The 14,813-nt window shown below is 55.0% G+C and overlaps 1 protein-coding gene across 2 annotated transcripts in view; it reads right to left on the reverse strand.

Moving 5' to 3' along the window:
- Window positions 1-9,828: 9,828 nt before the first annotated feature.
- PEF1 (penta-EF-hand domain containing 1) overlaps window positions 9,829-14,813 on the reverse strand; it is a 10,211-nt gene continuing 5,226 nt past the window's right edge. The window contains exons 2-5 of one of the 2 annotated variants that reach the window (XM_019512256.1): window positions 13,627-13,924; window positions 12,357-12,515; window positions 11,508-11,651; window positions 9,829-10,905 (exon numbers count right to left, since the gene is read on the reverse strand). In XM_019512256.1, coding sequence (XP_019367801.1) covers window positions 10,676-10,905; window positions 11,508-11,651; window positions 12,357-12,515; window positions 13,627-13,924 — 831 coding nt within the window. In that variant the 3' untranslated portion in view covers window positions 9,829-10,675. Of the gene's footprint in view, window positions 10,906-11,507; window positions 11,652-12,356; window positions 12,516-13,623; window positions 13,925-14,813 lie in introns of both variants that reach the window. The other variant, XM_019512255.1, reaches the window with a different exon arrangement.

The following is a 14,813-nucleotide window of genomic DNA, read 5'->3' on the forward strand; positions in this document are numbered from 1 at the left end:
TGGCAGGGATGATGCAGATCAGAAATGCTGGAAAGGCTGCCTTTTTCCTCTTTTTCCATGCAGAATCATGGCAAGGCATTTTGGAAGTGGGTGCAAGTTCTTCCTTCCAGGCAAAATTCACCCAGCGGGGACCAGAGCACAGATATCATCCAGGCCTATCCCAGAATAAAGGGCTGGGGTAGGACTGAAATGGTGCCTAGACTCAGGGATCAAGTGGGAGTTGGCCCAGACCCTCACTGACAGCAGGAAGGAGGAAACCCCCAGGCACGATGGAGCAGCGCTCAGATGCACACGAGCTGGAACGTGCAGGCCACAAGCCAGTCACTTTGGGTACCCAGAAGCTGCAGCTTCTACCCACAGACACTTTCAAGGGGCTGAATTGTCCGAGTGCCAGTGCCCAGCACATTCGGGCAATAGGGTCCCTTCCACGCAACTCTCCCAACTCCTCCAGCCAGGAGCCCTGGCAAGCCCTCTCCTTCGCACCGCCGGGAGATAAAGGGCAGGGCCTTTCAGAAGGGCACTGGAAATGTCAAGAGCAGATTAGGGAGATGCCACCTGCAATGAACAGAGGCAGGTAGATGCACCGCCCCTCTCAGCACCTTCCTTCCACTGCTCCTTTGAATGAGGAATTCACTTGTTATCCATGCAGATCCCCTGAGTCAGGCACACCACCTGGGAGTGCCAGAAAGATGGGTCCAGCTCTGCTCAGTCACATCCTTGAGAGACGCAGCTGGTGGGCTTTACAGAAAGCTGTCCTGGGCATGACTCTTCATCGGGCCTGGCTCATAGCCTGGGCCCAGAAACCCCAGCGTGACTGCAACAAAAATGGGAAACTCAGCAGCCGGCTGCTTGGGAGGGCAACACCTCCAGTCAGCGATTGCTGTTCCCTGACAGCAGCAAACTCAGCCCTGCCGGAGCGCAGGCGGCAAGGCAGAGAGCTTCAGTGGTGTTTGACACCATTAGGGTCGCGGAGAACCAAGACGAGACCGAATTTGGCCTTGTTCCCTTGCTGCTTTAAGGAGAATTGGAGCCAAGCTGGGGGCTGGCGCAATTACCAGTGCAAACAGGACGCTTAGCAGGCTGGGGAGCGGGCGGAAGCTGCCAGCCCTGGAGTTTTCCACGCAGACTTGCTTCCCCCTTGGCTTGCTCCCTTCAGGGGGGCCGGCCGCTCCAGGTCTCCATCTAGCAGAGCACTTGGCCACCACCACTGTGGGTCTGCTGCTAAGTGGGATCTGCTTTTGCAACCTGCCTGGCTTCATTGCCTGCACCCGCGCCAAGGTGATAGCTGAGCTATCGGCGCCCGCGGGGACCTGTTGCCGCTGGATCGGAGCCCGAAGCAGGCAGCTGAGCAAAAACGGTTAGTGGAGATGCCCCGAGGCAGCGCCTTTTCAATCCCACCATGTTTCGCTCCCCGGTCAGAGGTCAGGGGCAACGTCACGTGGCCCCAGAGATGTCTCCGCTGGCCAGGGTGTCCAATAAAAGGGGCTCCACTTCCAATCAGCAGCTGCTTCCCATGCTCTCTCTGCAAATAAACCAATAAAACTACCATAATTACTCATGTACCCTTCCCCCAAATAAAACATGCAGGTTGCTTTGGGAAAGCAGAATGAAGAAAAAAAAGTTTTTTCCAGAATCTTACCTGCCACCGCATGGGCTTGTGGCATCACTCACCCTCTCCCTGCAGCTGGAGGTTCAAACCTCTCACAGGGGCTGCTGAATTGGCAGCAGCTTTTGGCCGCTCAGCTTAACCTGGAGAGGCTGAGAAGATCCCGTGTGAGTACATCCCCTCCCCTGATCTCCGAGCTGAACTGTCCATGGGTTAAGCACGTGAAGGACGCTCGCTCCATGGGGCTCTGTGGGCAGCTCCACAAGCCCTGGTGCAGGAATCAGGGCTGGCCAGCGGCCTTTGTGTGCACTGATGCCATCAGCCCAGCGTGTTGCCTCCATTGGGTTTCCAAATAAGGTTCATTCTTAATGTCATGGCTGGGAAAACAGCATAACTGGAGCAATCTCCTCCCCAGGTGGTGTGCACACAAGGGGTCCTCTCCTGGCTGGCTGTAGGAACCTCTCGCTCAACACTGAGATGCTTCAAATCCAGCCACAGCCCCTAAGGCACAAGAGACAGACAAGTCCCATCTAGCAACAGACTCCCAGGGGCACCAGGTCTCCACAGCCTTTTCCAACCAGCGCCGGGAAAGCTTTGCAAAAGCTAATGGAAACCAGAAGCCACTGCGATGGCACAAAAGGGCTGTAAATATCTGAACCTCTGAGGAGGAAGGGGAAAGGCAAACACCGCTGCCCGGAGCCCGGACACTGATTCTGCCAGAGCGGGGGACTGTCCAACGCAGTGACAATGGCACTGCAAGGAGGACCGGCTTCTACTCTCCAGGACATCTGAGAAGTGCCCACTTTAAAGGGGATGGGGAGAAACATGATTGAATAGCCAAGGGATGGGGATAATCCCAGGGCATTCATGACCCGCATTCAGTACTTTGGACAGAGCTGTTTAAAGCTCGCGATGGATTGTCTTTGGCCAAAGCAAGTTGGCGATCCAGCCAGGACCACTGCGCCGCGAGGGGAAGCCAAAGAAAACATCTCTGGGAAGGTTTCTGGGGAAGATGGTCCTGCCCAGATTTTTTGCGGTGGAACATGTACGGCGCAGGGTCTGCTCGGCACTCGCTTCACGCCGCTCACGGCTCCAGGAGAGAGAGAGAGGCAATTCTGAACATGCGGAGAGGCAGGGAGGAAGAGCTCGTGTCACACGGAGGAGCTGGAAACTCCTGCTTCACCTCTCCCGGGTGGTTTGACGGTCTCCCCCAGCTGTGCTCTGCCTAAATCTCTTGTATCTGGCTCCACCAGCAAATGCAGTGGCTGGGGAGATGACCTGGAGCACACCAACAGAACAAGGCGGTGGGCACCTTGGGATCATCAGAAAGTGGGACTGGAAGGGACCTCACGAGGTCATCTAGTCCAGGCATGCGGTCATCTAGTCGAGGCTCAAGGCAGGATCATCCCTGACTAAGCCATCCCAGCCCAGCGTCCAACCTGCCTTTGAAAGTTTCCAGAGCTGGCGATCCCATGACCGCACTAGGCAGCCTGTTCCAAGGCCTGGCCACCCCCACAGCCAGAAACTTCCTCCTCTCCAACCTCAATTTCCTCTACTGCAATTTGAGGCCACTGCTTCTAGTCCCATCCCCTATGGCCACAGAGAAAAGCCCATCTTCATCTTCTTTGTGATGGTCCTTCAGGTATTTGAAGACAGTTGTCAAATCCCACCCTTTGGGGAAGACTCCAGACTAAATAACCCTAGCTCTTTCACCTTAACTTATAAGTCTTGCCTCCTAGGCCTACCTGGGGTATGCTCTGCGGGACAAGGACCTCAACCCAGAGCAAGTCCAACCTGCTGTAGAAGAAAAGGCAACAAAAATGCGCTCTCATGGCTGGTGTTCGCTGGGGAAAGTCATCCGAGTGCAATGCAGACATGCTCCATTCTGGTCGTGCTGCCAACCAAGGTCCCTGCAGGGAGAGGCCTCAGACCCAGGCAATTTCCTGGTGGAGGGAGAGAAAGGATTATTTTGATTAAACTAAACCTGGAAGACAAAGAGCCTGCAAAAAAGGAGGCTTGAGTCACCAGCCACCTCCTAGGGCTCCGAACCCCAGGGAAATCTTGTGTGATGCACGGGATGGAAACCAAGAGTCCTGGCCTTGCATCACAGCCGTGAGCTCTCTGGAGACTACCGTGGCGCTTTGTATGGAGACAGCCTCTATATTAGTCATGCGTTAACTCTCTGTAGGCCTGTTACAGCCATGAGTAACAGGAGCTGGAAGCATCGTGGCGCTAGAACATGGAGAGAGGGTGGTATAACGGGGGCAGAGCGGGCCTACTGCATGCTAACAACTGCTACGTATTAATACCCCTGTCAATCAGCATGCCAACCCCCTTATACAGAGAGACTGCAAAGATAGCATCATGCATTTGGCTTACGGCTTTTCATCCAAATGCAGCATCTGGAGTAGGACCCTAGGCAGCACCATAGAAATAGACCCATTTAACGGTTCCCAGTCCCCTGCTAGAGACCTGGCATTCGATGACTACACTCAGCCCACGCACTCTGCTTTATGAGGCCCCATAACACCCCTGCAAGGCAAAGTGTCCCATAAAATGTTATCTTCTCCAATTCAAAATATATATATCCCATTATTTCTCCCAGTCCAGGGGTCACTTACATCAGCTAAGGATCAACTCCTCCCCACCCAGCATCGAAGCTGCCAGCCAATGTAACCCTCTCTCTCTCGGGGCAGGGAATAGGAATTGATACTGGCAGCTTTTATGTCTCAACTTAAGCCGGATGTGGAATAAAGCAGCCGAGTTAATGAGGGTGGGGAGGGATGGCCTCGTTACAGCTGTCGCGGCTGCTGCGCTTAAAGGCAGAGCTGTGTGCTGAGCTAAAATGGCACCGCTCCCTCTTGGAGGGCTTCAGATGGGTTGTCCACAGGAGAGGGGTAGAAGCATCCTCCTGTTGCCACAGGGACAGCCGTATCTGCTTTGTTTCAGCCTCGGGGCCCCAAAATGCAGCCACGTCTCTGCCAAGCCGAAGTGCCATGGATTTAAACAGATGCCCCCTTCGTCCCTGTCCCACTGGGTCTGTGGTGCTTGGAGGCAAGTCCATTCCCACTGCCAGCATGCGAGAGCTCAGATGTGGCTGCAGGTCTCAAGAGGAGCAAGAACAGGACAAACATTTTAGGGAAAGGCTCTGGGACTTGATCCTGTCTCTGGTGAAGACCACAGGCAGAGGCCTCAGCCCCACACCCTTCCAGATGCCTTCAAGCCAGCCCATGTTACAAGAGGTAGTTTGCCCTTCTCTGCCCATCTCAGGGCATGCTAGGGGCCTGATCCTGACTGTGCCGTGGGGATCTGGGTCTCTCACTGAGTTCAGGCATGCAGCACCCAGCCAGAGGCGCTCCAGGACCCCACTCAGTGAAAGCCTCCAGCAGCCTCCCCATCAGGGAGGTAGAGAAGCGTTACCACTAAGATGCAGCTAGGTCTGGGGTGGAGCACAGTAGCTAGAGCCACACCATGGGACATTTTAGGCAGGAGCAGATGCATAGGATGCCAGCAGCAAGCAAAAACACAACAGCCAGCACTGGACTCTGGCCACAGCACTGGGTGAACGCCAGGCCCCCGCACAGCAGTGGGGTATGGCTCCTCGGGACCCAATCCCAGGGCCAGGGGAGCTGGAAGCAAGGTGAGCACCTGGCACCTTGGATCAAGTCCTTCTCTGCGTCTCGGCCAGCAGGCAGCTTTCAATGTCCCAGCCCTGTGACAGCCTGCCAGGGGGCCACAGGGGCAGGCTGGGGAGATGGCAGATGGGACATAACAACGACACAGCAGGCCCTGGAGCATAGCAGACAAGGCAATGGCCATCAGAGCCCAGGTGCTTGGAAGCAGTCATGTGCATCTACCGTACAACGCTGGTGCCACGTACTATGCATTTGCTGCGGTGCCTGTGACCACATTAACTCTCCCAGGCCTTGGGCCAGCGCAGGTCCAGAACCAATAAGCAGCTAAACCAATGAAAAACCTCCCCTTGCTTTCAACAGCCTCTGGTCAGGGCCCAAAAGACCAAAAGCAGAGCGGGGCTGGATGGTGTGGCTGGCTCGGGGCCGAAGAGGAGCATTAGGCCTCACGAAGCGGAGTGTCAGGCATGTGCTAGGCCATTTACCTCGCTGACGAGCCAAACATTGTGCTGCAAAGCCCTGCTGTTTTCCTAACCAAGCGCAGCTATTTTGGGCAGGATAAACCCATTAGAAAAGCTATTAGACAGGGTTTAATTTAAAGTTGCATGAAGCTTAAATACCTTCATTGTGCAGCGTCCTACAGATGTCACCTGAATATTTGATCACCAGCTAGGATACAGTTCTGCAGGCTCAGAGCACACGTCCTCCCCCCGCCGGATAAATAGGCCATTCAGCCCACGCCGGAGATGGAATTTGGGCATGAAATTAATTGCAACAGATTGCATCAAAGCCCTGCGCCCAGTGATAGCGTCCTACCTGACATGAGAGATCAGCAGAGCGGCTCCCTTCTCCCCAGCGCAGTGGCTGGCAGCCAGCCCGGTCCCAGGGAAAAGCACAGCTCATCCACGCAGCCTGGTTAAGCAGAACACAGGTGCTAAGACAGAGCAGAAATCCACCCTGGTCTGTGGACACATCACATACCCTACGTCTGGTGTGTATCAGAGCGACTGGGCTTAGTCACAGCCAAAGGGGGTGGAGGGGGTGGGGAGCTATTTGCTGCACCCAAGAGAAAAAGGTCTTGGGGCCAAATGTGGCTGTGGTGTAAGTGGGGGAACCTCCTTCTTTTCCTTTCAGCTGCACTGGAACTGCATGCAGCCGTCTCACACCGGAGCAGAGCTCATCTCCTTACTGCTTGGTCCTTGCCAAGCCAATGGTTTCAGAGTTGTTAGGGGCTGGAAGGGACCTTGCAGATCATCGGGTCCAGCCCCCCTGCACTTGGGCAGGAAGACTGTGGGGGTCACAGGGGCACACGGGAGAAAAGGAGCCCGGCCTTCTGGTGTGAAATGAGGCCTCTGCCGGGTTCGATGGCAAGGCAGAGGCAATTTCTCGCCATCACGGGAACTGGAATCTATTCACAGGAGACGGACGCCAGCTGCCAGGTATTTCGGGGATGCATTAAGTCTCGTCAGGCCCTTACCCCGGATGCAGGGTGTGCAGCTCCCCCATGGATTCTGCACTGGAGGTCACGGTCCTACAGGCCACTGGCAAACATGGGGCAGCTCTGATAGAAAGGAGGGGAGAGAGACACTTCACAAGCACTGTCATGTGGGTCCCAAGGCAGCCTAGGATGAAGGGGCTGGACCCGATGGTCTGTAAGGTCCCTTCCAGCCCCTAAAACTGTGAAGCTCTGAAACTATGAAGACCAAACCTGTCAGTTCCCCAAGGGATTTTTCCAGCACATCCAACATGAGTCAGCTTCGTAGCTATGCCACCCGAGTACAAACCACAGCCTGGATCAAAAAAGAGCAATGTGGGAGCAATGAACAGTCCTAGAGGAACACAGAGCGAGCCGGTCTCTTTAGGGAGAGGTGGATGATAAAGGGTGTGCCAGGTGCCACCTCCTTCTTTCCCAAATCTTAAAAGAAAGTTAAGATCCTTCCCTTCATGTCACAGCAGATTCGACATCCTTCCCTTGAACACTAGTACTCTTTCCTCCCATGCCAGGGGGTTGGACTCGATGATCTGCTCAGGTCCCTTCCGACCCTAGAAACTATGAAATTATGAAACCAGTGGGGTGTTTCCCCTTTAAAGGGACTCTCACATGGATCTTACCTGTAGGAGACTATCCCCTCCATCCCCAGCCTGTGCTGTGCTGGTAGTGACCACCGGTAGACCTCAGGTCACCATAACCCAGTGCTTCTCAACCATTTTAGATGCAAGGTCCCCCTCGTTAGACTCAAGGGCCCCCTTGGAAAATGCCAGTTTTTAGTGTTCATGCATTTTTTGACTACAGAAAAATAACAGAGCAGCTCTTCTGTTGCAAAGGACTCAGAAAGCCTGCAGCAGGGCAGAGTGGTTTTAACACCAGGCTGCTTTGCAATCTCTGGGTTTATCTTGTGAATCACGGGGGGAGCCCTAGCAGCAATAACACTGCAGGCCATCCTTGAAAGGATCCCAAGGCATTCCAGGGTGGCCATGGTTGAGAATCACCGACAGTGAGAGCAGCTGCCCCGGATGCAGGTGCTTATGGAGAGCTGGGGGGTCACATGCAGGTGCCCGCTGCAAGGGGGCACCTCAACCTCATGCTTGACTAGGATGTGAGGTCCTGGCCAGCAGAAGGGCCTCATTACACGGTAGTTTTGGGCAACTCCTGGAGCTCTTCATCCCTGGATGGTCTGCACATTAACACCTTGAAGTGGTTTTAAGCGCTTGTTAGGCGGCTCAAAGTTACACCACTCCAGGGGAGGATTATCTCTGAGTCGCACTACCCCAGCTCTGTGGGGCCACTCCCCAGATGAAGTCCTCCAGTATCCCAGGATCTCTCACACCCCCGCTCACAGAGCAGAGATAAAGGCCTGTCCTGGCTCACCAGCCCTCCAGTGGCAACTCACAGCTACAACTCCTAGTCCTGCCTCTGTTCCCCAGGCCTCCAGCAGCAAGTCACAGCTGTGCAGGTGGAGGGGACAGTGAGAGAAGGTTTCTAGATTAAGGATGTGACTGCTCCCAACTCCAAGCTAGCACTAACACGGATCAGCATTTGTCCAGCTCAGTGCAAGGTCCCTAGAAACAGCCAGGAGCAGAGCGTGGCTGTGCTCTAAGCACAGCTCTGCAATCAGATGCAACCCTGTTCCAGCACCAGCACCGCCACCTGGCCTGCAGTCAGCTGCTCCGGTGGGCAAAGGAGTGGAGGGCTATTTTCCCTCTGCTGGGGCATTAAGCAGGGCTCCCTGCATGGAGAAGCTTTAAGGCAGGGCAGGGACACCAGAGTGGTAGCCACTGCACTGCGGCCAGCTGCTTCGGACAAGGCCCTTCCCCAGCCTGTGCCTCCACTTACCCGTCTTCAAAACAGGGACGATGCCAACTCATCCCTCATCAACAGGAGGATTTGATGCTTCTGTGCAGATGACAAGCACCGCATCGTCTCCTTGCAGGGGCCAGGTTGTCAGCACGGCTCAGCTCCCCTATAAAACCCCCGTATGTTGACGGCACTTTATAAAGCATCTTCCAGGAGCCAGCAGCAGGGAGCAAGGCTTGCCATGGGACTGGACTAGCATGCTAAGCTCGTACAAGGCATCACATTTGGCTGGTTTACTGAAATCAAGGCTGCTTAAGCAATCGTGTCATTCGAAGCAACTTCCCCAGTAGCAGATCTGCCCACCCTACCAGAGCGCACTCTGGGGTGAGAGCAGATGGGTTTTTTCCCAGGGAGAAGCAGAAGTAAAGTCTGCGTTAGGGGCCTGGGGTATCTTTGTCCAGGCTTTTTAATGAAATCTGTGTGAGGGAAAGGTAATTCATCCTCCAAAAGCTTTTGAGTTCCAGAGTTAAGCAGCTGAGGGAATTGTGGGGGCTGCAACATCTGGGAGGGTGTAAAGTCCCTTTAGGAAGCCAGAAGGTGCAGCCAGGTGGAAGGGATCAGGTGGCTGGACAGATTCCCAAATGAGAGCATTAAGAAAGGGTCCAAGCTGCAAAGAGAGGCAGGCAGAAGGAGCTTGCAGAAGCTGGAAAGCCTTAAGAGCCTGAAGGGGGAAAGGCACTGGTTTATTGGGTAGCCTGAAGGGAAATGGCCCTGCTTTTTGGTATGCCTAAATTTCTTTGCTGAGGGCTTTGAATAAAGGACCTGTTTGGGACCTGGAAATCACGACCGTGGCTCACATGAGAGCCATTGGCAGGAAGCAGCGCACGGGGCCATGTCCAGAGGAGAATGGAGTTCATATCACATCCCCATCTACCCCAATTTTCCAGGAGATCACTCAATCAAGGGCATGGCTGGCCCACAAAGTAATAGCACTTTATCCTATAGGGTAGCAGGACCACCCTCCTCCCCACTGTGTGAACACAGATATAGCTGCCTCCTAGCCCTGTATTGATATAGAGGAGCTTAGAGCAGCACCAGTTATCCTGCATAGGAAGAACAAGTGTGTCACAGCTGGTACTTTGAAAGAGCAGGCCCAACCTCGGACAGCCGTGACCGCTGCAGGGACAGCCCCCCGTCCCAAGTCCCAGCACAGTGCCAGGAGACAGGGGGGGCTGTCTCTCTGCTGGGTGGCCATGCAGCACCCGACACCAAAGCACCACTACGACAGCCAGCAGTTGCAATGCACACAGTACTTTATTGTGGAGCTCTCAATATAAACCACCCACCGAAGCTGGAAACTGGTCATGATTTTGGCCTTTATACACAAAGACAGTAATGGGAAACATTATATGCTGGTAATAAAATGGAGCAAAGTATCTTTTTGGTAACTGAAGCCAAGGGGCCTGACTGAGCACTGCAAAGGGAAACCCAATTTGATGGCACCCAGACTTCCCGTAACGTCCCAAAAGAACAGGGCCCCAAGCTGGAGGCAGCAAGTATGGGGACTGGTCTGGTTAGACGCTGTATTGTAGGTAGGGGAGAGGTGTTTGAGAGGCAGGAGGAATGTCGATGAGGACAGCACCCTTCGCAGGTGGAAGGGCAGTGTGACCCGAAACACGATCTTGCCTGATTTGGGAGGAGAGAAAAAAGGATGAATGCTTGTTCTGTACAGAGCTACAGTGGGCTGCGATTTCTCACGTTTGGCCTCCCTCGTCCACCGCTCGCCCCATGGCGGCAAGCTGGTGGAACCGGGCTGAATTGATGGCAAGGAGGAAGAGTGATTGGCTCCTGGGTTTCAGACACAAATCAAGGTGGCCAACAACTGGGGTTTCACCAGGGGTTTGTGGCTGGGTTCCACCTTCCCCTGTGGCTCAAGAGGTCTCGGGCACTTCAGGTTGGGTAGGGAGCTGGGAAGGGAGTGGGTTTAGCCTTGTTATGGGAGGTCAGGTGCACCCCAGCAGAGAGCACAGCTGATCCATCCTTCCTGGCAATTCCTGTTTTCAGGTAGACAAGCGTGGAAGGAGGCTGCAAAGACCAACCTCCCATCCCCACCGCCATCAGGCTGAGCATCGTTCCGAGGCGTCACAACATGCGGGTGACAACCATGGTGAGGAAGTCTTCGTAGCTGAGACGGGCACTGCCAGACATCCCCGCATCCTTCTCTCGAAAGCTTTCAGTCAGGCTCTGGAGCTGGATGCAGACCTGGATGAAGCGATCCAGCTGGATGGTGGGGTTGGGGGCCCGCTGGGAATAGCGGGACAGCAGCAGCTGAGTGAACTGGGGGCTCAGACTGTATCCCATCTGAGACAGAGCTGGGAGCAAGAGAACAGAGAAAATGAACTCCAACACATCTCTCCAGGAAGAGTATTTCCACCCCCATCTCTTCACCATGCTGAGACACTCCTCCTAATGAACACACCTTGACTGAAGCTGCAATGTTATTTAACCTGATTGCAACCCAGGGCTGAGCTGGGTGCTAGGAACATAATGTGGGCACACCCTTCTGGTGCTTCCCTGCCCTTCCAACACAAAAGGCTTACTCAGACCATGGCCACACCTCCTGCTCTCCAAGCCCTGGGAAGAGAGTTAGCCACAGGGTGACCAAGTCTGCTACAACTGGTAGAGATTCAAGGGAAACCTGATTCAACTGAAGCTTCCCATTCTGCTCCACTGCAGAATGGGAGAGGTGTCATTATTTAAAAGGGGAGGCAACAAACCACTGTGGATTTACTGATTGCTCCACATTTGACCTGGATGAGCCTGGGCACAAGTCAGCTATGTAAATGGGGCAAACAAGTCCTTCAGCAGAATTGGTTTAAGGGAATGGCTACCACGGTGTGGCCAAGGTGACTAGCTGTGGTACAGCCAAGGCTGTCTCCTCACTCCCTGAGGCCTGTGCTCCCTCTGGTCTCACCTTGTTGCAGCTCGTTGAAGTTGATGGAGCCCGAGTGGTCCCTGTCATACTGCTGGAACAGGTTCTTCCACTGCTGGATGAAGCGCCACAGTGCCGAGAACCCAACGAGGTCGATGCGGCCTGACTTGGTTTTATCAAACATGTCTGCCAAGGAACAAGACAGCCAGAGCAGGGCAGTGAGCACTGATCCAGGGACAGCACCGTGCACACACCCATAATGCTTGCTGTCAGAAGTTCCCCATGCATTTCATAAGACATCATAAAGACATAATAAAGACAGCACAGGAAGCTCAAAATGCAGTGGAAACCTGATGTCCCAACTCCCAACCCCTGTCCTCTTAACCATGAAACTGCTGCCTCTGAAACTCTGACACTTATGTGTTGTAGGCCACTCTACGTGCAGGAATTAAATGCAGTGCACCCAAATGCCAGGGAGATAGATCTGCTGGGTTAGCAACTACCCTCAGTCTCTGTGTACGTTCAGACCTGTACGCTGAATGAATCAACAGCACTACACAAGGCATGTGTGCAAGTTCCCTTTCCAGAGAAGTACAAAGCCCTGCCCAGAAAGCCTCTGATCAAGCATCCTGCTCCCTCCCCTTGATCTTTCATTCACTACCCATTGCTCTATCAGTATTGGTCATGGCCTGCTCAGCCCATGAGGGAAAGCACATAGACACTATACAGTTGATTTGGGGTTCCCCTTATGAGGTGCAAACACACACATTTTAGGTCAGAAACACAACCAGCTCTTTGTTTTCTCCACATCAAACACCAGCCCAGCCCAGCTCAGCACAGAAGAGAGTCTGGAGAGGAAGTCGCCTCTCAGGAGAAAACACCTGAACTCACTTATCATCATCAGGCAGGTCTCATCATTGAATGCAGACCAGTTGGAGTTGACCAGGGCCTGCTTGAGTTCTTTGATGGAGATGTAACCACTGCGATCAGCATCCACGGTCTGAAACCAGGAGAAGGCTTCTGGGTCCACACCAGGTGGGATGTTACCTGTCAGGGAGGGAACATATAAAGGGTCATGTAATCCCTTAGAAATCTTGGCACAGCAGCATTGGGCAGGACATCACTAACCCAGCTCGCTACCAAAAGTGGAAGCCAACTCGAGCACCTTGGGAAAAAGCCTCTGGCAGCTAGTAACTAGGGATGGAGACGCTGAGCCAGCATTTCCATTCTAAATGGCTGATTACAGCCCTGGTATCCATCCTGCGAGCAGGTTAACAGTGGCTGAGGCCTCAGCATGCAAGGCCTCCTGAGAAACAGAGCGAGCTTAAATGAGATCTCTTCAGATCATCTGCAAACAAACGCAAGCGGTGCCACTGCAGCAGGATAAATGCCGGCAGTTGAGGGGAGACAGATGTGAGGCCGTAAAGTTTAATTTCGGCTGCTTTGAGCTGCAGCCTCTTCAGCACTTTCTTCCACGGTGGAACTTTAACATAACAAACGGGGACTCTTTCCGAACTGGCAGCTTAATTGGCATGAATAATTCAGTTAAACGCTACAGCTCCCGTCCTGTTGGGCAGGGGATAGCGCTCACATGCCTCTCAGAAGTGCTTCCAGCGTCTTCCAGTGACAGCGGCACTTGCATTAGCCTGTCTGGTTGAACGCCTTGAGCCAATCAAAAGCATAAGCCCCAGGACTTTAGACTTCCTTTTTTTTAAAAACCAGTAGGGAAAGCAAGACAGAGGCAAGACGCTAATCCCCAGGGCACAGAGGAGGCTGAGTGGGGAATTCTTGGTTTTTTATCACATGCCTCCCACCTAAATGAAAGTGCCTGTCAGGGTGGAGGATCAACCTGTGGCTTTGCAAAATGGAGGCAAGGGTTTGCTTAGAGCCGATACAGCCCGACCTCTGGCACTAGGAAGCCCCAGCACTGACGCCGGCCTGGAAAGGGACTGCCCAGCTCCACAAGGAAGCAAGAGCCCAAGGCAAAACTCAGGAACAGTGCTGGGGCCGGGGCTCCTCTCCCTCTGTCCCCCACAGGCCCACCACCTTCCTCCATCACTAGGGGCATGACCAAGCCATGCTTGTGGGAGTGAGATACTCGGGCAGCCCGACGGAGGGGTCACGCTCCTCTTACGCAGACACACGCTTGTGTACTCACCCCCCGGAGCCCCTGCTCCGTACGGTCCTGGCTGAGGGGCATCATAGGGGTTGGTAGATGGTTGTCCATAGGGCCCGCCAGGTGCTGAACCTCCTCCATGAAGCGTCCCAGGAGCCCCAGACGGGGGCCCCCCAGGGGTGGGATGCCCATAAGCCCCTCCACCAGTTGGCGGTCCATAGGGCCCGCCAGGTGCCGGACCGCCATAGGAGCCACCGGGAGGCAGCCCGCCTCCGTACTGACCTCCAGCATAGTAACTGCCCTGTGGGGCACCTGGGGCTTGCCCCGCTGATCCAGGGTAACCCTGTGGAGGAAGGGGGACGAAGGACAGCTGAGCCTAGAGAGCACCATGCCATCTTCCACCGGCATCCAGTACCTCCCAAGCTCCCCATAGCAACCAGACTCCCCATGACACCCTGCTGTCACGGCTACACAAAGCCAGCGCACGCCTCCTGGACCGGTACCGGGGTTAACCAAAACCACCCTAGGAAACCTCCCGCCCACCCGGCCTCAGTTTACCTAGGAGGGACGCTGATGGAACAAAACCCATTGCATGGATCAGGCGGGGAGAGCCGCCTGTCTGGGAGCGAGATCCAGCCCTCATTTTCTACGAATCGGAGGACTTTCTCCCCTCCTGACGGACCCCCTAAAAACCCCGCCCCGCTGCATCAAGATATGTGGTGCACGTGCGCCAGACCCGAAGGCAATTAAGAGCCTCCCACTGAAACCGTGGGCAGGGTTCCCAAATCCCTTAAGATACCACGAAGCCACGGCTGTGACGGGCAGCGCCCCGACCTCCGCGGAGACCGAACCCACGGACCAGGCGCCGCAAGGGCGGGGCGCACTCGTCGCCTGCCACCTTTCCCCCACGGGACCCGCAGCTGTGCCCCCTCCCAGGGAGGAGACTCCGGCCAGCCGTGCCCCACTCGGGGACGTCCGCGAGGCTTCAGCATCAGCCGCCCAAGGCCGAGACGGCCGGTCACCTCCCTGAACCCTCGCCCCCAACGCCTGTGCCCGCGCTGGGCACCGTCCGCCACGGAGGGGGCTGCCTGCCCGCGCTCCTGCCCTGGCAAGGAGCAGCTTCCGGGGGGGCGGCCGCCCAGAGTGCCCGCGGGCGCTGGGGTGACGTGCGCAGACCCCCGACAACAGCCTGCGGGGCTGCAGCAGGATGCCCCCGGCACCCCGCCCCCAGG

The sequence above is a fragment of the Gavialis gangeticus genome, unplaced genomic scaffold, assembly GCF_001723915.1.
Source record: "Gavialis gangeticus isolate Ggan-Ray unplaced genomic scaffold, GavGan_comp1, whole genome shotgun sequence".
In the NCBI taxonomy this organism is placed as follows: domain Eukaryota; kingdom Metazoa; phylum Chordata; order Crocodylia; family Gavialidae; genus Gavialis; species Gavialis gangeticus.